Source organism: Mixophyes fleayi, chromosome 3 (assembly GCF_038048845.1).
Source record: "Mixophyes fleayi isolate aMixFle1 chromosome 3, aMixFle1.hap1, whole genome shotgun sequence".
NCBI classification, from domain to species: Eukaryota; Metazoa; Chordata; class Amphibia; order Anura; family Limnodynastidae; genus Mixophyes; species Mixophyes fleayi.
The window spans coordinates 303,530,219-303,557,195 of record NC_134404.1 but is presented as its reverse complement, the minus strand read 5'-3'; the positions used below and the strand labels follow the sequence as shown (position 1 = coordinate 303,557,195).

Sequence of the window (26,977 nt, the reverse complement as noted above, 5' to 3'; positions counted from 1 at the left end):
AGCTGTATGTCCCAGTAACTATGTTTTCTATCGCCTACTAAAAACATGCCCACATACGCCAATATTACAAGTTGTTGTTTTTTTCTACAACCCCCCCTATCTCGCCTATTCCTCTGCCACTTCTCAATGTTTCTCACTGTGGATCATACAATAAAGTCTAAATTAATGTGCAAGCTCTGGAAGTGTCATTGGCTGCCTAGTACTGCCATGGGCACTATTAGAAGAGCTGAGTGGTATGTATATTTTCTTTAGCTTGTTGCAGACACCGGGTCTCAGGGTTAAACAGAAAACCCCTGAGGTTAGTTTAAGACCTATCATGAACAAATCTGTGCCAAGTAGAAGAAAACTAAACAATATCTTTCTTGTGTAGCGTACAAATGCTGATGCAATAGGAAAATGTTGACATCATGCTCAGAGAGAGGGGGACAGACGCTTTTCCTTAACATGTTGATAAATAGACCTCTAACAAACCAGCACTCATAACAAAATGTATGGGAGCTCCAAAGTCACATGGTTGTTTATTCAGTTGGGCTAATTGGTAAATTAGGGAGGCACTAAAAAGGGGCCACAACAATCCGACAGCAGTTCCCACTGACCCACAAATAGAACGCATCACTCTGCAGCTAAAGTCATTTACATACTGTCAATATATTTATTACTGTAGTAATGGGCAAGACTCAGCACTCCAGCTGCTGATAAATGACACCTCCCATGATGCTCAGTGATTTTAGATTGACTGCATGCTGATGCCATGATATTTTTATTAAGAAGAATTGACTGCAAAATACTGTAATGCTATCTCCATGGTAGTGGGTTTGGTTAATATCTTTTAAAAATAATATATTTCCCAACATTTCCTGCTATGATGTTGCATTTCCACATTACAGGATTAATATTATGCATTATGTTATTTTTCCACTTTGAAACCTGTAGGTTCTTTAATGGTAATCACGATAAAACTTTGTATGCTTTTCTTTATCACAACTTATACTGCATGGCTCATTGGAGTCTGGATCCTCTGCTATCTATAAGAGTATTACATAGTGGAAACAACCAGTGTTTTGACAGCACTATAGAGATGATAGAAGCCATTTATGAAAACCGGTGTAAACGGCAAAGGTAATATTGTCCCTAAGCAACTAAATTAAACTGCATTTGAAAAATAGGCAGAGAGAATCGGATTTGTTGCTATATGCAACAACACCCTTTTTCCTTTGTACCACATTTCATAAGCGTCCACTACACTATGAAGCCTTCTAGCTATATCTGAAAATAGACTGAGCTTCCCATGGTACTATTCGAAATGAAAAGCATTTTGCTGTCATGCAGACACATTTGTCAAATGTAAACCCTGTTAATTCATATAAATAATATGTTTTACAATTGCTGACCATATATTAGTGTAATATATATATATATATATATATATATATATATATATATATGAAGAGGTCTACACTTGTTTACTGTTTTATTATTAATCATGATCTTATAAGAGTGTCAGTAATTGTTAATACCATGCTGGAATAGAGATTCCACTTCTATGTTTTACTTCTGTGTATCATTGGCTGCCAAGATTTAAGCATAAAACATTTTTACAAGAGTACTATTACTAAGTCATTGTATAAATGAATCAGTAGGTCAAAATGGGTTATTTATTCCAGCTACTAATAACATTCATAAATATATATGTAAAAATGTTACAGAAGCTCATGTGTGTGTCCACCATATGGGTACATGCCCACAGAAGGAGGGGTGAAAAAGCAATATGTGGTATGTTGACCTGTCCTGGTGATCATAGCTTAGAGGAATGTACTGTGGGTGACTCCTAACAAACTGCTAGGGCCTGATTCATTAAGGATCTTAACTTGAGAAACTTCTTATTTCAGTCTCCTGGACAAAGCCAAGTTACAATGCAAGGGGTGCAAATTAGTATTCTGTTTTGCACATAAGTTAAATACTGCCTGTTTTTTCATGTAGCACACAAATACTTGATAGCTTATTTGTACATTGAAATTTAAAGTTGATATTTGTGTGCTACATGAAAAAACAGTCAGTATTTAACTTATGTGCAAAACAGAAAACTAATTTGCACCCCTTGCATTGTAACATGGTTTTGTCCAGGAGACTGAAATAAGAAGTTTTTCAAGTTAAGATCCTTAATGAATCAGGCCCCTAGTGAGTATGTGACCATGTCTGATAATGGAAAACGATAGCTTGCAATGAAATAGATAAGACAATTAAAATGGCAACACATGGGCCTATTCTGATGCTCTCCCAAGTACCAAAATGAAACAAGCTGATCAATATGTGGGGATAAGAAGCCAAATCTCTTCCAGCCTCACTTGGGCTAGTTAGTATGGGTGTAAGATGATTGCACACACAGGCCAATAGCGTTCATCTTGCAAACGGTTTTACCATGATCTTTAAAGGACCAACTTAAAATGAATTACCCCTCCACCCTCATGAAAAATGAAAATCTCTATTTAAGAAGTATTATTATGATTATATGGGCAAATGTTTCAAGATGTATTTTCAGAATGGTTGCATTTGCATTTTAAGTGACTTGGCCATTCAGGTTTACTAACAGAGGAACTAATATCATTTAAAGTAAAATGGTCCTTTTTATACTGGTAATAATTCCCTGCCTCTTTAATGCAAAATATTTTATGTTATGTATACCTATGTCAGTCATTGAACAAGCTGTGCAATTCACAGTTCATAAGATCTCTATGTGTATATCCATGCTCATGATATTTAAGTCATAATGGGGACTTTCTTTCATTTTCCCACAGCTGAAATGAAGGTGAACTAAGTGAGTTTGGCAAAGGGCATTACTCAGTTGCCATTTCCCACAGCAATATGGCATTTTCCTCTGGGAATAAAACATTTTCCTTAAATTACTGTTTATAACTGTTATCAGCTTAACAGCCATGGAGCTATCAAGTACAATATCAAGAAGGGAAAAAAAAAAGAAGAAGTCAAGGTCAATGTACTTGCATTTTTGTTTATCTTTAGCTGCAATTGCTACTGACATTCAATTGGGTAATAAACATGAGGACTGTCAACTGTTCCCTGAGAACAGGTGACTTGTTATCACAGGAGGGGGATGCATTGGCAAGGTAATCAAGCAGTTCTGTTGGAAATTTGACCGTGGTTATTTTATGGAAGCAATCACCTGTCAATTCTGAACGAAAGCTTCAGAACCATTCTTACTGCCTTAGCAGAGGAGGTGACAAAATACACACTAAATCTGCTCCTTTGCCACAGATGTCTCTGAAGGCAAGTGAGAAAAAAAAGGGACTGTGCAACAGTGTTTTGTATTTAGAGCTGTATCACCCCCCTATTATATACATCTTACTAACTTGGCGATTTCCCTAGCGGGAGTGCTGGAAGGTGTTCTGTGCAGCTGTTTTTCCAGGGCTCTACCAGTTCTGCAATACAAAACTATTGCATTCGTTACTTCATTCAAATAGCAGCGAAGGGGTGGTGTGAGTAAGAGGACCAATCAGAAGTGTAATCTTCTGACTACAGTTTCGGATTGGTTCTCCCACTCACCCCCTTCCCTATAGAAACTCTTGTGCGGAATGTCCATCAATATCTTTGTAGAGTAGTACGTGGTACTGTAACTTTAAGAGTAACAAAAAAGCGTTTGCTGCTTGACAATAAAAAAAACACTACACATACCATATTGAAATGAATATTTGAGAAAGTATATGGGCACATATTTTTATATGTCATAGCAAAATATTTTTTAATTATTTCTGTGTAAGTTGAAGCTTAACATATTTTTTAAGCATCCGCTAAGCTACTGAAAGTTGTGACTATGTTTTCCAGCACTTACTTTTGACAAGCTCACGGTACTTCCAAAACTGGGAAATGCACTGGAACTTTAAAACATAGTTGCCTACTCTCCAGGAATGTCTAGGGGTCTACTGAATTTTTTAAAGCGCCCTCCCTGATTTCCGGGAGAGTAGGGCAAACTCCTGAATCCTGCCCGCTTTGTTGGTGAAGTTGGTGGGGGTGCGGCTAATCGCGTCATAAGCCAAAATTGGTATTGTATAGCAAGGGGCGGGGGCTAATGACGTGAGTAGTGTGGCCATGCCTCCAAGACACGCCCAACTTTGGAGATCTCCTGGGGGGCGATCTCCAAAGTTGCCAAGTATGCTTTAAAACTATCTGAGTTGTTTGCAAATATCCAGACAAGAAATCTTTATGTACATCACCACATGGCATTTTAACTGGATGGTCACAGAACTATCAAGGTAACTACTCTTCCTGTTGGTCGAGCTTGCTATAATACTCTCTGCATAGAGTATCATTTATAGGCCTGAGTCATTAAGGAGAGTAAGGCAAAAAAAGGAATAAGTTTGCTCCTGAACAAACCATGTTACAATGCAAGGGGTGCAAATTAGTTTATTATTTAGCATGTAAGTAAAATACTGCCTGCTTTTTCATGTGGCACACACATACTTGATAGCTTTATTTTTACACTGAAATTTAAAGTTGATCTAGGACATGTCCTAACCCAAATATAAATGTGTCCCCACATTTTAAATTTACCGCCCCCCTCCAATGCAACATGGTTTTGCCAAGGTGCAAAGTTACTCCTTTTTTGCATTGCTCTCCCCAATGAAACAGGCCCTATGGGGCATATTCAATTGTTGAATATGCCAACGTTAAAACTATTACCATTATTACGGTAACAGTAAGCCGGATTTCAGCTCGCTGCTCCCTGAGCCGCAAGCTGAAATCCAGCGAAAAAAGTACAGTAACACCGGTATTTACACGCACTATTACCACAATGACAGTAATAGTGCGCACGCCGCAAGATTTTTGGCTACAACACCAACAATTAAATATGCCCCTATATGTTTAAACAAAGCAATTGTATACTACTAGTATGCTATATTTATCAATTTCAACATTTAGTTAATAAATGTCAAAGCAATGCCAGCATAAACATATATTCATTGCAATCAGATTGACTAAGAAATACTAAACTTTAAGTGACAGGCAACGCATTAAGCTCAGATATAGAAATTAATGGCTGGTTGTTTACACATTGGTACTCCTATGTTAATAATTTCAAGTTACTTTGTTTAAAGCTTTACGTGAAATCTAAGAGTAACTATTAAACATTAAGTGGCAAATGTTTGAGGAAGTAAACACGAATACCACAGAATTTTCACATAATTGAAATATTATATGAAGTAGAAAAATAGTGGTAGGCAAAGGATTGTCAATTACATTTGTAGCTAAATCTGATATAAAGCACTGGTGGGTCTATATACGCAAACTCTGGAAAAATAAAAATAAATATTTGCCATCACAAAACACGCAGTGTATATATATATATATATATTTTTTTTTTTGATGATAGAACTTTTATATATATTTTAATGCTGTCCTATTGAACTTCAGTGTTTGTGATTTAAATTGCTGCTTATCTTGTTCTGTATTTTATTTAGTTCCTATTTTCGAAAGCATCATCTCATAATCATATAGTTAATAATCCTTGGTCAGACATGCCAAGTGCATCTCATACAGGGCTTACAGCGGCTGTAAATCAAACAGCAATGTGAACCATTACAGAATATTGTATCTCTTCCTCACAAAAGGGGAAACAGAACTTTCACACGAGGCCATCTAATACCAACACATATCTACTCAATCCAGATGATTTTTTTTAGTCCAGCAATCAGCTTGTATCAGAAGTCTCCGAATGATAACAAAATGCACTTCAGTTGAGAGCGAAAAATTTACCATGTCTGCCATTTAAACTAAGGAAACCTGCCTTAAAGTTAGCAGGAGATAAGAAATATTTAGTGAACTATTTAAAGACTCTGCAACTGGTGCCCAAGGACCAGATGTGACCCAAAAACATGACACTTTTATTGTGATATATATTTTTTCCTTTGGCTCGGCCAATGTTGTAGTTAAATTAAAAGGGACAGATATATTTAATAATTACATGGTAGCAGAATGGTCAGTTAAAAAAAATGCTCTTTATAAAATACAGTCTGTTGTAGTTGTCAGATAAGCAGGGTGCTGCAGGAAAGCTTTGGAGGGCTGTATTCGGATACAAGGCCATTTCCCTCCTAATCTGAGCTATGGCCACATCCTGTTCCTGGTGATAATATAAATTGTCAATTTAAAAACTGCCGCAAATATTGTTAGTCCTTTTTGTCCTAGTGATTCATTGATCACCATCTTAACAAACTTTCAAACTGCATTCACTTTATAGTTAAAGCAGATGGTAAATCAGTCATTCTTATACTGAGATACAGAGCAGGAGAACCTCTATCACCTTGCTAGCTGGGTTGTCAAAGCCCCTCCTACACTGAATGGCAAGCTAATGTTGGGATGCACTTTGACAACCCTGAAAAAAGCAACCAACCAGGAGAATCTACAGAAGCATTCACTGGATCAGAGAATCAGTTGAGAATAGGAAAGTGAGTTTTCACATTATCCCACACCACGGGCTAGATTTACTAAACAGCGGGTTTGAAAAAGTGGAGATGTTGCCTATAGCAACCAATCAGATTCTAGCTGTCATTTTGTAGAATGTACTAAATAAATGACAGCTAGAATCTAATTGGTTGCTATAGGCAACATCTCCATTTATTCAAACCCGCAGTTTAGTAAATATACCCCCAAGAATTTTGTTTTGGTTTAAATTATCCTTTAGAGGTAGTTAGTGAATTTCATTGACTTATTGTATTTCCATTTAACATTTGTGCGCCTATGAGAGAGGACTTTTATTTTATTGAAATATGACCTAGCAAAGACAATCTGGGACATTATAAGACTGTATTTTAGTCCGCAGACCCTCGGTATCTTGAAAACAATAGAAAAGATGGCTCAAATTATTTAAATAAAAGTAAATAATCATTGTGTAATTTTGGTGAATTAAATTATATTTCAAATTATATTCAAATCCAAATTATCTTTCAAATACTGAAAACATCTATTTTGGAAATTATGGCATGTGATTAACCACGGTTTTGGAGTTTCGTGATGTTTGCACAAATATTTAAGCTTTGTGGTTTAATTCTTTAATGTGCCATTTTTCATGCCCAAAAAAAAAAAAAAAAGATGTCTACCTCGAAATGTATTTAACATGACAATAAAACAACAGTTATGTTAAACAATGTCCTATTCTCTGACAGTGGAGGGTCATATCAAGTCAAAAACAGCCACATGATAATGGCATCAGTGAAATCAGTAAAGGTCAGTCAAAGACAAGCCACAGTCTCCGCTGTCTGTATGACCTTCGGAGCTTGTGACAAATTACTATCAGTCAATGTCAACTAATGACAGGAGCTCTTTAGTTAATCAATTGTTCTAAAAATGATCAAGAAAACTACTCACAGGACAGCTCATTTTCACATCAATGCCTGTGAAGTATGAAAAGCTCTTTTTTTTTTTTTAGTTTTTAATAAGCTGAAGTTAAGTCGTTACTGGGGTCACCTTACTGAATAGACAGAACCTCTCTGCAATTTTACATATCATTTAATTTCTATATTATAATAACAAAAAAAATATCTACTGCTGTGAGACTACAAAGTAACGCGGGTCACAGTTTAGTTGGACTCAAACACTTAGGGCTAGATTTACTAAGCTGCGGGTTTGAAAAAGTGGGGAAGTTGCCTATAGCAACCAATCAGATTCTAACTTTCATTTATTTAGTACTTTCTACAAAATGACAGCTAGAATCTGATTGGTTGCTATAGGCAATATCCCCACTTTTTCAAACCCGCAGCTTAGTAAATCTAGCCCTTAGACTATTCTCGCAAGTATTTTTTTAGTACTTGTTATAATTCACTATGTACTTTACTGAATGAAAATTACTTCTGTGCAACAGTTCTGGGTAAGTAAAAACTCTACTCGTGGCAAAGCAAACTACTTCTCTTAATTACATGCAATTATGTGGAGTTACTATACTGTTGAGCAAGACCATCAACAAAAAAATATTCAACCTTTTGAAAAATGAAAAAAAAAAATGCCCAAAAAATCTAAATATTCCTTCTTTCCCAGTGGATTGACTAACTGACAGCAGTTTCATATTACTCCCTAAACCTGAAATGCTAGTTTCTCAAATTAAAATATCTTATGTGGCCTCAGCCACTCTAAAGTCATCCATAGAAAAGAAATAAGGGAGGCAGGGCAACACTTAAGCTAAGCCATAATTGGAAGTATGTGAAAAATGAAGTGTCAGTTTGGTCAATAAAGGGCAAAGGTCAAGGGGAACTGCAGCCCAAACTCTGTTCGAAATGTGCTCATTAAGACATCCAATCAGCAAACTGCATCCACCCTATCACAGTAGTCATCAGACAGCAAAGCCGCTTCAAAATGCCCTGCTCTGTGCAGTTATTACTCCTCTTGTTCATGTAAAAAGGAGAGCTGGTATATAAATCGTTGCTCAGTCATCTGGAACATACCGTGGCCCTTCACCTCCCCCCTTCATCTAGATCTGTGTGCAAGCTGCACAGGCTTCAAACAGCTACCTTGAGGTCCCTTCACTTGTATGAGGAATTATCTGAGCCTGAAAGAATGCCATACAGAAACATTTTGCATACTACCCGTGATAAAGCTGCAAGAAAAGGAAACAGAACGAAAATCTGCTATTATCATTAATGCAAAAAGGCATTGCAATCTAACGTCTGTATGATTTGAGGCAGAGGTCTACTCCCTAATGATTACAGATTTTAAAAACAAGTGCATCCTACAATTAAAATACTTCTCGTTGCAGCCTTGTTTTATACATGAAATGGCAATCATGTTCTACTTGCTGTCTTGAAAAATATCCAAAACATATCATTGTATGGAGTGTCAAACTACACACAAGCCAACCTTCCTGATTCTAAACAAAGTGTGCATTTGACCACCTAGCTGTGAGATTTAGTCTGTAGCTGGAGAGTAGGACTTAATCAAACTTTTAACTCAAACCTCAAATGCAGGTCTAAACCAACCCAAAATCTTTCAGGTTTAGGCATATTAAGACTAAGCATATTGTGACACTTGATTGGGAACAAAAAGATTCAATATTTTAGTTACACTGTTACTTAAAGCAGCAATCTCACATTTAATATTTTTTATATTCTTTTAATAAAGCAAATCATTATCTCCTTTTCAAAAGCTCTCTAACAAACAAAAATTGCTGCTAGACACAGACACGGTGAGTCTGCTACAGACACAGGCTCACAGCTCTCAGCATGTCATGTGATGGCAGAGTGGGGAAGTGGAGGCTATCACAGTGCAGACAGAGCTCAGAGGAGCATTCCAAAGCCTCTCTGCTCACTACATTTTTTTTCATGGGATTGCTCCTTTAAGTCCAATGCAGAACTGAAAGTGCATTTGTCCAGGGCAATAATCTTCGATAGTAGCTCCAGGACAGGAATTGCCTTGATTCTGTTAGGTCCCATGTCATTATAGCAGTATTTCATAATTTCAATTTTTTTAAATCAACGATTAGTTTGGTATTTTATTTTTATTTCAACTTAATTAAGCTAAATGTTAGAGGCGTGACCTGATTTCTCAACTAGTTTCTAACCTTGGTCCTGGTCCAAGAGTTCCTGTAATGGAGGAATATTACTTATATTTACAGAGACCTCTCATTTCCTCCTCATATTAAAAGTAAATTACAGATCGCTGCCAGGGATCTCCATTAGGAAGCTGCAATGCCATTCTTTTATGGCCTTGTGGTTGCAAAGCTTGGATAACAGCCATACAGATTTTCCAAAAGAAGAACTTCAATGTTTTAAAAAAAATATGGGTGCTAGCAGGAAGCAGAGAGAGAAGGACATTTGTGAAAACTGGTGCACAGGAAAAGGTGCTTTTACCCATTAAAAAAAAATTTTTTTTTAGTACATTGAAAACAAAAAGCACATTTTGATGGTTGATATGCAATACATTATAAATACTTGGGACTGGGACTTTACAGGATAAGGGTGTTTTTCTCCTTCATTTGGAGCACCATATCTAAAATATACTAAATTACATTTAAAATTAGTCCTGTCTTTCTCCAGTATTCCTCTCTTCATTACATTGTTTAGCAGTGCTCCTCACAGTGTCTGAGATTGTGATCAGTGATATGTCTGTGCACAGGATATAAAATGTATTTCTATCTCTCAAGCATAGTAGTAGAAATATGCTAAAGAACATTTTTATATACCATATTTGTAAATCACAAAAGACAGGGTATTCTTTTTACAATAGGAGCCAAAAAGGAACATTCCAAATCAGCAATTCCTCTTTAAGACAATCGAAATGTATGAATTCATTGTTTCCAAACAAATTGTATGAAAATTTGTCAGCAATTACCATGGTGAATTTAGGGCTGTAACACAATAACACAGAAATTACATTAGAGAAACTAGCAGAGCATGCAAAAATGTGTAAGAGGCATCTTAAAGTGCAAAGAAAATCTCCCTGCAGCCACCCCTGAGGCCCAAAAGCCTAGTACCAGGAACAGCCTGCTCCTCGGGTTGTGCAGTCATAATGACTACTAAGCCATGAAGTGCCAAGGAGGTTGTATTCATGGCTGAAATATTTAGCCAACTACCGTTCATACACTGACTCCTGCTGACTTCCAAAAAAACTTGCAGGAGAACCAGTCTTGTTCACAGTAAATTAACCGTATGTTCCAAATACTATAGAAGATATCTGACAATACTGACTGTAAATGAGAGGTCTGATCATTATTTATGACTAAGGTCTCTGTGTCAATGTCCATCCTAGTTCTTTAATATAATTATTATAGTTAAGGGGCCTCTTAAGATTAATTATTAGATACAGCATACTCCATTTGTAGTAGCACATTAGGTTCTTAGACTGTTTAACCAGTTAATTGGTATTTGTATAATTATTAGTTATTACATGATCACATTTCTGCTATAGGTGGATTTATATAAAAGTTATAGCATATATGTTACAATACCAGGCATGTGGGAGACATATTTCAGTAATAGTTGGGGTGCTAAAACCCTTTCTTCATGGGTACATACATATAAACACTAATAGAAACACATAATACATATATATGAGTATGTACGCACACTTGTATTTATATATATTTTGTAGATATTTTATGAATGTTATATTTCAGCTTAAACACAATTTTTATCCAATACTTTGGAGTGGACTTAATATGTTAAAATGTTATACACCAACTTCTACAAAATGTTATGCTTACTTTGCAAGGTTTATACTGAAAATATAGGGCTAGAATCATAGTAAATAATATTCAGTGAGCTGTCTAAAGAACTTAGAGGCAAAGTAAATACTTCCATATGTTTGTTAAAAACAACGACACATATTGGACATGGATAAGCACTAAACAGCAAAATAGTAGGATCTAAACTTAAAAATTGGTTGGAGAGCAGGAAATTAAAACTGAAAGCTGCTTACTACATTAAGCTGCAAATATCCTTTTGTCATTATATTATCTACTATTTCTGCATATATGAGATGTAGTGTTATACTGTTCAAGACTTCACAATGCTGTAGATATCTTATAACACAAAGGGCATAGGATATCCTAAATGCCAACAGCCAATATGCTCACTTGAAAAAAGATTGATCAGAGATATACTGCTATAAGCAACATAAACACAAACAATCAACCTAATACGCAAGGTAAACATTATTATACATTGTATAATAGTAATCTTCATGCAACATGCCATTAAAAATGGGGGGGAAAAATAAACAAATTATTTTTCAGGCAAAAAAAAAAATCCTTTATCATGATTGATATTTGAAGGTAACATTCCTACCTTGTTCACTGCTGTTGTCCCCACTATGCGACGTATGCCCACCACTTGAAGGTCCTGGGGTACCCCCAGAACGAGTTGACGCTGTGTCATCGTGGTCTCTGCTCCAAGAAGGCTGTGGGAAAACATAAAAACTTGATGAGTTAAAAAAAAAAGCAAAAAAGCTTGAAACCAATTTTTTTTTTTGCTTTTGCATATATTTAACTACAACCAATTTAATGTGCAAATTTAAAGGAAAGCTGCCAAATGGATCTGAATTAGTTTTTTTTTTCACCGAGCTAAACTGCATGGATATCTTTCATAATTGCGTGCTGAATTACCATTGAGAACACGAACATTCCGCAGAAAAGGCAAATAACGGCTTCTAGATTCTGATTATATATTTAGCAGCAACAAACCCTCTGGCATAACAGTCTGTTACTCTGCAAATGCAAAAATGAGAGTGGTCTTTGATACTGCTGTTTATATAGTCTTAGCCTCTGATACATCACACAAGACAAGCATAGAAGAGCTTTTAAAGATTGCGACACAATTAGGCCTGGGTCCATAATAGCCGATATGTGTCAGCTGTTTGCCGGATGGTATGTGGCAAATGGACTAGGCAGGGGGACAAAAAAGAGGGAGAACAACAATAGCCTCACATGGTCTATGTACACTCAACCCCATGCAGAGCCTCCTTGTACTATTGAACAGAAAACAGATGTTAGTCCTTATCACTGGGTGAATTTGAAAGTAACATTCAGATAGCAAAAATTGGCTGTAAATTAAATTCTTAGAAAAACAATCCCAAAAACACTCCTCCCGAATCTCCTTTTATCATTTGAGAAGATTTTAATTAGCTTTTAGTACTAGCTTTTAAAAAACATCTTTGTGCCTTGCTTGGCCGTCCTACACTGACTTTCTTGCATAATAGACTCTTTTATCCCTACTATTTTACTAGCTTCCGATGTCTCCCATACATTCCAAACTTATCTATCAATCAACAAACAGTCAGGAATGACTTCATATAAAGAAAGTGCTGCTCTTGCATTTTCACAAAAGATAATGCATGTAATTACTTTTATAGTCCAAAATAACCTCAGAAGAATTTAGGCCACCAAAAGTACAACAACTTATATTTTTCTTATATTTCATTACACTCTGAATTTTTATTCGCAGGACATGCAAGAAAAAACCCAAAATAAAACTAAAAACTTAAAAGCAAAGGCAGCTATCAGGGAACACTGTCAATTGTATTAGTGATTTGGTGACTGGTAGTAAGATGTGTGAACTGTGGGAGAAATGTTTTTTTTTAAAAAAATAAAAAACAAATATGCAGTCTACAGCATGCCAGAAGAATGCTGTAAGTGGGTAATGTGGAACACATGCTAAGAATGCAAACAGTTAATGCATAAATTTTCAGTTTGTACAACTGCAGCTTTTAGGCTTGTTTATTCAGAACTGCTGCAGAGAGAATGGTACAGCACCCAGGGGACAGACAATGGCAGGCACAAAGCCCTAGTGCCTCAACATGTAAGGGGATGTTTTTCTATGTGCTACAAATCCCACTTGAAAATATAATTAGAAAAAGAAAATGGCAAACTATTGCATTAACTGTAATTGAACAAAAGACCAGCACGGCCTGTGGGAGGCTGCATGAACCCGTGGGAGTTCTGGGATGTATCAGATCTTAGGAGTGACATCTCCAGGGCATACTCATTCTATTTGTGTTGTCCCTCACTACTGTTGTTGGCTGGTGATCTGACTTGTAATTAATAGAAAATCTGCAGATAACAAGCTAAAATATAGAGCGGCCGACTAACCTCAGCAAAAAATGTGTTGATTAATCTGATTACGAGTGCAATTCAGGAGAAGGTGGCACAGAACTACAGAATGATACCGTGTTCTGCAGGAAAATGTGTTCCTTTATGCAACAACAAACATGATATATTCACTCATCTTGTAATGAGCCAGACTGATTTATTCCGTTTAGTTCCATATAACTTCACCCACCCCACCTCTTGCACACACGTTTCTACTGAGCTGAGAGGTAGATTAATTCAATGCTTAATTGTTGAGTAAATTCAATTTTCCACATTCTATTCTGCATGGCGTTAGCTAAGGTTCTTAAATCTTTAGCAGTGAGCCCTAAGTCGAGCGTTTGTGATCTGTGCCTACCTTTTTTTCATCACCATTTTTTTCCTCCACCACTTAATTCACCATGAAAAGATTTTCCTTGCTGGAAATTCTGATGCTGCTATGATCTGTGAGGCATTCCGACTCATTGCATTTCCATTGTGTTTGGTCTTAGATGCTGGGCTCCTCTTTTCTCACAGCTATTGCCATATTATACAGCCATTCATGCAAGAAATGTTGAATTCCACCTCAGTTTATCAAAATTGTCTGTAACAGTCACTTAACCCGTGTGTTTAATTTTAGTACTGAAGTGATAAAGCAGATCGAGTACTGTAGTGTGTTATACAGTATTAAAGGAGGTGGTTATGAGAGAATTAACATTTCTCATGTGTTGTGGTTTATTTTTTTAATTTACACTACACTACAGAGCACAATTTCTGATATATGCAATTTACGATAGCTTATTATATATACTCTGACTACTTTGATCGCATTGGTAAATTGGCAATATAGTCTGCCACAGATAGTTCTGATAAGCCGCTATCTAGCAGGAAATGACCTTAGGCGCTTCCTGGATGTTTTGAGAGCACAGATTGCATGTTTCCCACTTACAGGAAGCACTCTCGTTTTGTCATATAACATCCTTGTTTTGCAATGCAAAAGTGCATGTGTGGTGTGTGCATTCCTATTTATTATTACCGTTTAATTGTTTGGCGCCAATCATATTACACAACACTGTACAGAGAAAATGAAGTCCATGACAGCAGTCCCTCTCCCGTTGGAGCTTACAATCTAATTCTAACACAAACACACTACGGTCCATTTTACCAGAAGCCGATTAACCAAGCAGTATTTTTTTGGACTATTGGAAAAAATCGGAGCACCCGGAGGAAACCCACACAAACACGGGGAGAACATACAAACTCTGCACAAACTGGGCTCAGGCTGGAATTGAAATCATGACCCCAGTACCGTGAGACAGCAAAGCTAACCACTGTGTCATTGTGCTTCCTAGATACTGATATTTATGTCTTCATGTTACTCACCTGAATCAGAAATTTGCTAAAACTGGAATAATGTCAGTAACATTTAGACTGTAAGCTCTGTTAGCAAAGATGTAACTTTGAATTTTTACTTTAGTACTTTAGCACAGCAGCACTGTAGGGCCATGGTAACTCGAAAAAGCAGTAAAAGATTTTTTTGACTTCATAATAACAAAGATTATTGATTAGCTCTACACAAGCAATAATTACTCATATGCAGGCTCTAGGAGGTATTCAAGGTCTTTTGCTTGGTATTTACTTTGTGCATTGGGATACACATACTTCGGCATGACTATGCGTGAGAGTGTCTGTGCATCCACATTATGCAGAAAATGCGATTAAGACACGGGAAGGATGTCAGCCACCATTCAGTTAACCACCCTTCTGATGTCTAGCCTGCCATGCAATTGCCTATTATAAATCATCAATAATTCCCCTAAAAGTGCTCCAGCATTTAATAATTGACGTAATAAAAATATTTACCAATGTTCACACAATATACACTATGCAAACATTTTAGGCAATGTGCTTTGTTAAGAAGTTTAATATGTATGTTCCAGAGAATTCAAAAACCTTTCCCTTTTCTCCAGTCTAGGCCTTTGACCTTCCAGAAACAGCGCCATAACAGCATGCAAACAAAATGCCACCATGGAATTCTCAATGTCCCAGCTTTGTATGTAGCTGTCATCGAGACCAGTGACTCAATTTGAGCCCATAGTGCTCCTTAGTTAAATTTGATTGAACTTTACTTGCTACAGAATTGACATACCGAGATCATAAACAGTAATTGCCTCTAATGGTTCCTGTACCACAGTACTCTGGGAACGGTGTCAGAAAAAAGCATTGATAAGATGAACATATTCAAAGGAACACTGATTTATCCTCAAGATCGCTACAGCACAGAATGATGAGATGAACAAGCTGTGTCACTTTGTTGCTGAAGTACAGCACCCTCATAAGGAGGGCGGTTTAGCCAAAACATATATTTTAAGGAGTTAAACTACAGAGTAAAATATTGATTTATAACTTGCATTGCCAACGAATAAAATCTAAGACCAGGAAAAAAAAATTGAATAGTCTGGTGGCTACAGAGCAGTCACATTCAGTAACCTATTTCAATGTTTCAGAATAACCCATTGATTGTATGAACAAAGAAGTAATGGATTTGTTGTGATCATGACATTTAAGAAGTTCTTCTACAGATCTATAATATGTTGCTGGAACCACCAACTAACCTGCTGCTAAGAACAATTCTACTTAAAATTGTTGCATTCACTTTTCTTCTGCAATATTTAAATACTGTTCACTTAATTCATAGCTCAGCATCGTGTGACTCTGCAGCTGTGGTGTTAATACTAGTGGTTCCACTGGAGAGCCATAGGTTGCCTAGTCCTGATTTATAGTCTTCCTTCAGTTGTCACTTTCCCACACAAAACACATGGCCCAACATTAACAATGCTAGAAACATTCTTATCGCAAACTGAACTGTTTAGATTTACCCATTATCTACTTGAAACACTACTAAAAATATGTATGCAGCGTGAAGTGTTGGGTTAAATTATTTAATTGACTTCGTATTCGACAGTGGCGTATGACATGCATCCACACACGGGAAAGCAACACGAAGATCATCCTAATGAACTGAATGATAAAATCTATAGCCACAACAGTATGTCCAATGTTTATGTTATAGAGGGGAGCATAAGTAAGAAGCTTCCTGTTCTTATTTTCCATTACTGCCATCGGGTAGAATGATCTATAGTGGGAGCCTTGGGAAACAAGATCCAGGCAGAAGCGCTGTGTATTAATGGACATCAATGTCACACCATAAGGTGCAAACAAATGTATACTTCATATTCAAGGATTATAATGGGAATAAGTCACGTATGCTACATATTTGTAATCAACCTTATGGTAGAAAAACAAAAATCTGTCATCCTATTCCTCAACCGATTTAAAACTCCCAAATGGCACAGAATGTAGGAAGAATTGGAAGGCAACAGATTTTGTGTGTTTAATTGCAGCGCGTGGATGCTGTAAAGATGTATCAGTTCACACAGTCCAATCATTGACTTGTTTATACTCAGTGCTCCTTCACATTGCATGAAGCACCTCTTAGAAGTGATCCTAACAAAAGAAGTATTTAATGCAAGTTCTTTGTAAACAAAACAAATAATAGACTTTTAAAAGATGAAAGTGTATGTTAAATAAAGAAGCAGGCTGTAGCTCTGCTTTCATGAAATCTACTTAACAATGATACTTTCTCTCTTAGGAGCTAAACCAATCAGCTCAGATGCAGCCGCCCAGGTTCTTCCTCTGAGACTTCAGCCAAAAGCATAGTGAGGACCAACAGTTTTATTCACGCACGTTATAAGAGTGGGTGTAATATTACAATAACAATCCAGACATGGCCTTGGCAGCCTACACATGTAGCAGTGCTTCAGTACAACGCATATGTCGCTGCTTATAGTAATATAAAATTAAGGACACAGCGCTACTAACACAATAGACTTGTACTCACGCTAGAATATTACTACACCTTAGACTAATATTTGTAGCTGCTTACACGTTTGCTATACAAATAAATTACTTTATCCTCTGTACTTTTTTGTAGGCCAGTTTACTACATGTGGCATGTATTCTGTAATTATTACTATCATAGTACAAACATGTTATTATCAGATGTAAAAACAACTCCAGTAAATGAATGCTTAGTGATGTCATTACATTAGAATACATCAGGCACTCTTGTGTATTATATAATAAGGATATTTAAAGTATCTTGGGATTTCTGAGCAGTGTATGGAAGTACTTGGCTTACAGGCTTATACCTTTATAAGATCAGTGACTTCTAATATCTTATAAATTGCAGGATGAGATATTAATTGCTCATGCACCACTGTATTTAAAAAGATCATGTTATAAGCAAATTGCATACAATTACACTCTCTTTCAACCACATGCAGCTGATATATTTTCAGCTTACTAAATATATATTACATTAACAACCAAAAGATGTTGTATATCCAATCAAACTCTTATAAATTACATTTCAACCTATATCAAATTGATGAAAATGCCTAAAATATTTGTTGTCTTGTTGCCTGAAGTTTCAGTACTTTTTATAGAATATATTAGGTATTCACTGTGTTTTAGACTTAAGGGTGATTTACTAAAACCTAAACTTCAGATGTGGAAAAAAACAAAACACATTCTTTCCTCCAATAGTGGTTGGGCAGGTAATAGGCCAATTCAGATTTTCCAAGCCTGCAAAAGTTACAGTCTTTAGTGAATCACCCAATATAGCGTTACCTCTTTTACAATAGACTCAGACTCAGTATATGTTTAAAATCCCTTGATGGCTGCTAAGTCATTATAATACCACAGCACTAAATATGAATGCACTGTGAAATAGCCACATTTAGCTACATGCTAGGGAGGAAAGACTATCTTTCCTCCCTAGCAGAAAGCTGGGGACCGTCATGTATCCCACAATACAGCCCTTCTGCAACAATTCAGAAGAAGTCTATAAAATAGAAGATTATAAGACACTGAGCCAAAACTGCATCGGTTTGTCTTCCAAATTCAGACTGGTTTGGTGGGCAGCAGAAGAGCTTTGAATACACATAACGTAACAAACTGTAGCGGCTGTAAATCATACTTGCCAACTCTCCCGGAATGCCCAGGAGAGTCCAGAATTTCGGGTAGGTCTCCCGGACTCCTGTGAGAGCTGGCAATTCTCCCGCATCTGCCCACTTCCTAGTGAAGTGGGCAGATTTGAAGGCTCCATGATGCGATTCTCCGGGAATCATTTTGGCCCACCCCCATGTTAAAATGATGGGGTTGTGTCATTACATCATAGGGGTGGGGCCAAAAGGACGCAATTCGCGGAGCTCAGCCCCCTCACACCCACCTCTATTCCGAGACTCCCGGAGGCCAGCTTTTAAAGGTTGGAAACTATGCTGTAAATATGTAGGAATATAAATAGTAATAAAATAATGGATTAAATCAGGTAAAACAGACACTTTAAAGTCAAATACAGGCTATGTAAAAGTAGGATTTATTTGTACGTTCTATTTTTTAATAGAACATAAGTTAGTTAAATAGATTACCTGAATTCAGACAACTTCAGAAAAATTTATTGAGTTGGGCATGATCTATTGAAACTTTTGCTACATATATCTTGCTTTATGATTCTGGATTGTTGCTGTGTTTTTCAAGGATGCCTTTATATCATTTAGGCAGTTGTTTATTTTTGCTGCGCGTTGACTCAGTTCAGCTGTGTGCATAATTACACACAAATTTATCACCAGAGCAGTTTTGTGTTATATTGAAGGGTAATACAAATTCAACAAGCTGGCTAGATGATGTATAGGCTTTGGTTACCATCCTTTCCTACTCAACAGACACTGCGATGCATTAGGCTGGAGAACACTTTGCTGACCCTCTTGTGTTGACTTGCAGGTGCAAGTGTCAATGGGTATTAGGTCATTGTAGCCAATAGGTTCCCTACTCATACCCTTTATATGATTTTATTAGTGTTAGAAAATACTAGTAAAATCATAATTTGTAAAGCCAGTGGGTAGGGACTAAAGCACTATGTAAGCAGAGGTTTCAGAAACTACATATAGTTAGAAACGTCTTTCACAGCTTGGTCAAGCTGCAAATCATCGTTGCACCATATTCCCCAGAATATCAAGCATCTAGCTAACTGTTTTGAAAAATATATTCATTTCAGTAAAGAATTTGAGCAAAGATGAATTAGTCTGGTGGGATTAGATATTTGGGCAGTAATCAGTGCTCACTTGCAATGCATAAGAGGCCAGCTTACCCTTTTTTTGACATATGCCTTTCACTACCTTTTGTAGTTAAAAGCATCATTAAATTATAGCAACAAGAGAATGATAAAGTACCATTTTAGCATTTTAGGCAAGTTACCGTATTTGAGCAAGTTGGATAATAGGAAAAGTATTTCTAGAGCAGTCTCCAGTTGTTCTGTATTTTGGAGGATGAAAAGACCCATTGTATTAGAGAGGTTTGGAGTGATTTGAAATATGAAGACTGAAAATCAGTAAAAAACAACATCTTTCCTGCTCTATGATCTTACTTTTACAGTGATTGTGTATTAATCCACACTTTATCTGTAATTAATAGTTGTTTAGTTTCTACATTGTCACTTTGTGCTAAAAGTGGATGCAGCATCCTTAAAGGACCACCAAAACTTAAATACAGGTTGCATTATATAAAATAGCTACTAATGACGTTTACAAGTGTGTGTGTGTGTGTGTGCATGCGAGTAAGTGTATGTGTGAAGTATGTGTTTGTGTGTGTGTGAGTGTAAAACGTATTTATTATACAATGCCTGGACTTAAGATGCTACAGTCCATTTCTGCTAAATGTGGCTACAAGTTGCTGTGTGATTCAGCACAATGACTGAGAGGATGTCTGCTGAGCATTGGTAAATATCCCTTCCCATCATTACAGCTTCATCGCAAATATTTTATTTCTGGTAAAAAATTTACATACATATGTGTGAATGTTATCAGTATGTTTTGCACATGACTTACATTTTGGTGGTGCCTTAAAAAATGTTACACACAATTTAAGGTGTTTTACTGATTGTAAGTTTCTACCAGCATGTCGGACCTGTGTTATCTTCCAGCTATTCTGTTCAGGTTAGGGGCAAAAACATATGTTGTTCAGGCGCATAAAGTCATAAGAGATAAATAAACATAAATACTGAGGTGATCAAATATAGCCTTTAGTAAACCCCTCTGCATTACCATAACATACACCACCTATTGCAAATATCTAACTACTATCATCCAGCTGACCATAGCATTAAATGCAGTGCTCTATCTCCTAATATAACCTCATATTTTCTATGTACTTTTCTTCCCCACTCATTGTAAAATGTTTTTAATTTGTTTGCCTTTCATATGAATATCTCATAGTTGCCTACTCTGCCAGAATGTCCGGGAGACTCCCGAATTTTTAGGAGTTCTCCCGGACTCCCGAGACTGCAGGCAAAAATCCCGGATCCAGATTTCGGCGTTGTTGAAGATGGCCGGAGCGGAGCTAAACGCGTCATCGTGGCCCCTAGTGTGATTGGCTAAAATTGGCTGATATTGACAGGGGCGGAGCCTGACGGTGCCCCGCGAATGGCCATGCCCTCCTCAACGGGCCCCCTCCCGGAAAGCTGCCTGCAAAAGTAGGCAAGTATGGAATATCTAGACTAGCTAAATTAAACCCAATCCAGACCTAACAGTAGAAATGCTGTGAACAATGAAGAGAAGATATAGGTTGTTATGTAGAGTTGGATGTAAATTGCAATTTTCATGTATAATACTTTATTTGCTTCTGAGTGTGCATGCAAATCTATAGTTTCGGTAATAGTGCTCTATGAGCTTACGCAAAAGTAAAAAAATTTGCGTCCAGCTCTACAAGACCCGCATAATCTCTCACAGGCACGGACAGTGACATCTCACCGCCACTTTTGACACTAAGGGCTAGATTCTAGCTTTCATTTATTTAGTACATTCTACAAAATGACAGCTAGAATCTGATTGGTTGCTATAGGCAACATCCCCACTTTGTCAAACCCGCAGCTTAGTAAATCTAGCCCGAAGGGGTATATTTACTAAACTGCGGGTTTGAGAAAGTGTAGATGTTGCCTATAGCAACCAATCAGATTCTAATTATCATTTATGTAGTACATTCTACAAAATGACAGCTAGAATCTGATTGGTTGCTATAAGCAACATCTCCACTTTTTCAAACCTGCAGTTTAGTAAATATACCCCTAAATGTTGCGGTTTACTTTCTATATTACATTTAATTTAACTATGTCTGTGATATAAGTTGCTGAAACTGCACACAAAATAGCGTACCAGGTAAATAGTTTTCTTCATGCTTACTACTTGTTTCTGCAGATAGGTCTGTGCCAAATGAACAAACAATGGAAAAAAAATCTAACTGGACACTAGACATTCGGCAAGGACATATGGGGTGTCATCTACAAATTGAGAGGAGCTTCACTAAGAATACCATGGGGTGTCACAGACGCTCAGTTCAAACAGCATTTACCCATGAAATATTACATACAGATTTTTCAACACTTTCATTTCAGAAATAATCTGCTGAGGCTATTTCCATGGAATTTAAGATATTTTCATTTAAAATATTTTTGGAGCAATCATGTGCAATACTGTTTCAAAAGAAACTGGGATTTAAAGCAGGGTCCCCAGCAAGCTACTCAATGTTACTACTATTCAGTCATCAGATTTAATCACTTACCTATTTCTTTTCTATTAGACTTTTTTTTTGAGTGTGTGAGTTTATTACATGTAATTCTAACAATGAGGCTTGGCTAAATGTGAAAAATGCTATTTCAGTCGTGTTGCAGTTTTATGTGCTAATAATATCACCTATACGCATATGTACGTGTGCAGTAATTACTATTTGCTGCATATAAATAATTCTGCAGACTATGAATTTCCTCATATAATATTAACATTTATGTTTCAATCTTTTGTTTGCATTTATTAAATGTATGTATAAATATGTCTTAATTTTGGCAGAGCTATTAAGCTGAAATACTACGGGGCTAAATTAACCTTTCACAATGTAAAGAACTGCCTAGGGCCCCAAGTAGTGTAGGCTTTGTCACCATGCTTGCCCACTGCCCTCTAACAAGTTAAGAGCATGATCAGTGCTTCTACTGCTGCCACAGGCTGATAACTATCCTCATGATAGCTGTTGGCAGACTCTGTCAACAGTCGGTGCAAGGAATGATGGGAGGAGAAATTGGATGGCGCTTGAACTGTCTGATATCATGTTGTGAAACCAGACTTAAAGGACCACTAAACACCAGCACTAAAACGTTCAGATATTAACCATAAAGGTAATATGCCGTGAAGGTAAAATGTATTCTTCAGTGTTAACCCGACATTCCCCTGCAGCCGCTATAAAAGTATTACCTCCAAACTGCACTACAGACAGCTGCAGCTCCTCCCACATGCTTAGGACAGTGTCTGAGAATGCAGTCATTTAAGCTGCTGTGATATCACTGACCCAGCCCATGAATCCACCGATCATACAGCAAGTCTGCCAAGTGGTCACTACAACTGCATGATCGGTTAGAGGAGCGCCTCCCAGCTAACAGGGTAAACTGCTACAGAGGACGGAATTGATATATTTAATTAGCTATACACAATCCAGTTATTTCATATATGTTATTCAGCTCATTAATGCACAACATTTAATATATGTTAATTCTAATACTTGCTCTTTGAGTTACATATTAGAGCTACTATGTCAGTATATATTCCATTGGTTCCATTACACCTTGCTAACTTTGCAAATTTCACTGCCGTTATGCATCCCGCTATCTCACAACTAACTTTGCACAACTGATTCTCATGAGATCATCATCTGAGCAACAGAAGACTCTCACCTCCCTGAGTTATTCAGTGGGAAGACAGATGAATGGATCAGATGTCCATATCAAACACTACAACTACAACTATTACTACTACAGTATAAGATGAAAGCATTGTCCAGAATAAAGAAGATGGGGAAAGGTTTTTAAATGGACTAATTCATAAGATATGCTTGATTAGAGAAAAAACATGCAGAGAAAAAATACATATAAGGGAAGTGGACTAAAAAGTTATTTGTAGAATCAAAGTAAATATAAAAATCTGGTAAATTATGTAAGATATGCAAACAAGTATTTTTCTTAATTGATTTTACCCTATAAAATGGGACATACGATTAATGTCTGTTCTCACACCATTTATAGTTGTCCTCCAATATTTCCCTGAAGACACTTAACGGAAAAGATTTCTAATTTGCCATTCTATTCTACCCATGAAAAGTTTGCTATTAAATGTGGACGATGCAAAAAGTATTGATATTGTGCGTACACAATTATTTTTTTCATTTGTCCTAAAGACTTAACGGTACTCACGCACAAGTTACCAAGCTTACAATCTAATTTTTGGTTAGAGTGTTGTGGATTTAACCTTACTATAATATATGTGTGCGATGTGACACACACACAGATATATATGTTTATTTTTTTTGGGACTAAACTTGTTTCTTTTTTTTTTAAGGCTCTTTTTTAGGACTAAATTTTCCTCTATAACTTAAATAACGTGGAGAGCAAAAAAAAACACATTGACATTCAGGAATTAGGTCATGCATAAGGAATTCCTGTTTCATAGACACCATGGTGGGGAATTTATCAGAGTTTGGCTCCAGATCACCAAGTGTTTTTTTTGGGTTTTTTTTAACGTTTTTTTTATTATATATTCAACATACAAGGCATTTAAAAATATCTTTTTTATGCATGCTTTGTATCAACATTATTCCTTCATAAGGATATTTTTAACATTATTTTTAGCAGTGACTTGAAGGTACAATTCACTTCTATCTACAAGTTGCATAATATTCACAGCTTGCATACCCCTGATTATTCACTGAGCACAAGAAACACTAATGTTGTTGCCCTGGAGGGCTACAGGAGTAGCTCAGTGGTAATGTCACTGCCTCTGAAATGGGTGACCCTAGTTCATACCCCAGGGTCAAATAACTATGGTCCACTCAAAGTTTCCTTGTGTATTTTGAGCGCACATAGCTTCACCACCCAGCCTAGCAACAACTGTCCATACAACGTGGAACTTCCTATAAGGAAGGATCCTTACAACTTGTCAGAGGACATATTGGACTAAAACATTGCAGCCATTAACCATCTTTTCTTAAACTCATCCTAAAGGAAGTAAAATTCAATATAATGGTGCGTTTCCTTATTCTTGTTCAATCAGACTTGAACGGAAAAAAAAGAACATTTGAGAGACTGCATAGCCAGCTCACAAGATAAGAGCAAATTAAGTGAGACTCCCTCAGTCTACATTCTGGGCATATTTCGGAATCTGGTGATAGCTGTTTACGGCGTATTTTGCATTATGTCTTTCTGCAGAAGACCTGGTTTTAGCTTAAAAACTTCACTAAATTTGTTTTAACATATATATTAAGTTATTTAAAACATACACATATTAGGTCTGATTTATGTCTGAGGAAATTGTCTTTTATTCCTTAAAACCACACAGAAACGCTGAACTTTGGTAACGCAATTAAAGTTCAGTCAGTTGCGATATTAAGAGTAAAAAAAAGCTATTAGCATATATTTAAGAATACATGGTAGACATTACAGAGATCTTTTATCGCTTTTCTGCTTCTCTACAGTCTCCTTGACATTAGAGTCAAATAATGTTGAATAATAGTCTTTTTTTTTTTACGGGAAGTCTCATTGCATGTTCATATTTTGATCATTCCCTTTCTAGCCCCTACAGGAATTTGGCCGATTGCCTGATTTTTTTTTTTCTAGAAATGTTTCTGTCTTTAGACTTGTCATGGATTTGATAATTAGATCATTTGCACAATTCTTGTGAATAATCACATTTGTGAAACAAGTTTTCTTTTTATATTAAAGTGTATAAACAGTAAAAAAAACATGCATGGGAAAACATGCAAAACTGATTGATAATGATCTACGTGCAATTCACTTTGTGCAACACCAATAAATGTCATTATTGTACCCAATGAAGCACAGCATACTATTTACTATACTTGTGGCTATATTAATTGATAAACATAGATATAATGTTATAATAGTATGGCTTTAATATTGGGTAAAAAGTAATTGTCTATGTGCTTTGAATGGTACATTCTTACATATTTGCTATATTTGTTTCTAATACTATTTTTACATCTATCTTTTACTGCCATCTGTCTAACTCTAGCTAGCGTCTTGTTTTTCCATTGTGGGAAAAATGTGCTCCTCTAAACACAAGCTGGTATATTAATGACAATGTTAAGACTCTATGAACACATTGCTTTTTTAGAAGAATCAGTTTGACTGAGAAATATTACTTCGAAAGAAAACATGTTCTTATTATTTGCTAATATGTCTTTATTCAGCAGTAAAACACATTAACAACTTGAAATATTTCAAAGTAACTATTGCAACTGGAACATACGTGGAAAAAGCATTTTGCATAACTTGAAAGAGAAAGTGAATAGAGACCTTTTACATTATACGTTTTTACAATTAGCAATATTAATTAGCAATTATGTTCTTAAAGTAGGATCCAAACATGATTGCAACATTCGTGATTCAGGTAGACATAACTTTTTTGCTGTTTAATCAAGTTTTATGAAAAGATGGAATGGAGAATTATAGACCACTATACTAATAATTATAACAACACTTCACTTTCAGCATCTGGTATCAAAAGTACAATACTTTTTTAAGAGACCATTGAGCAGTAAACCCCCAAAGTATTTTATATGCAATAGAAAATCGTAATTCCGTATATTCTAAGTAAATGCTCTTTGTAATTAGACTTAAACTATGCTTACTCGCTTGTACTTTACATCTACAGCTGTTTAGATGATCAGTGTATGTTATTTCTACTGTACACTTACAAAGTGCAATGTACTTATTATCACATAAAACATACATTCAGGCATTGAAAATCCAGCTTTAAATGAGATAAAGTAGACGTGGTTGTTTCAGTAATGACAAGAATGATTTAGTAAATAGAAGAAAAAAAACATTTCTATAAAGGAGCAAGCAACTGTGCATTATGTTTTGACATACAAAGACAACATTGTCATCACTTTACACATATCTTTTTAAAATAATAAAGTCAATTGCCTGTTATTGGTACCATACTGCTGTGTATCGCTTTAGTTGCAATATTTTAAAATGTCCAATGCATACTGTTCATCTGTAACTTATGAAATTGAATAAATCAACTCCTGTGTAGCTAGAGGGCAACGGAAACTTGAGCTCTTCTGAAATTTGCAAGAAATGCCAAAAAGTTTGATAGCAGAAAATTGAGTCAGATTTTAAGAGTGCACTTATTTATGTACAGGTGTGTCAAAGGTCGCAGGTAGCACTTTGCTTACACTGCAGGGATTATCATACCTTGAAAAGTGCTCACTAGTGACAATATAGGCTGAGACTAGTACATA

The 26,977-nt window shown here is 36.3% G+C and overlaps 1 protein-coding gene across 4 annotated transcripts in view; it reads right to left on the bottom strand.

Annotated features, from left to right (window-relative positions):
• MEIS1 (Meis homeobox 1) overlaps positions 1 to 26,977 on the bottom strand; it is a 116,655-nt gene that overhangs the window by 78,100 nt on the left and 11,578 nt on the right. For all 4 annotated transcript variants that reach the window (XM_075203916.1, XM_075203918.1, XM_075203917.1 and 1 more), the window contains exon 7: positions 11,781 to 11,892. In XM_075203916.1, coding sequence (XP_075060017.1) covers positions 11,781 to 11,892 — 112 coding nt within the window. The remainder of the gene's footprint in view (positions 1 to 11,780; positions 11,893 to 26,977) is intronic.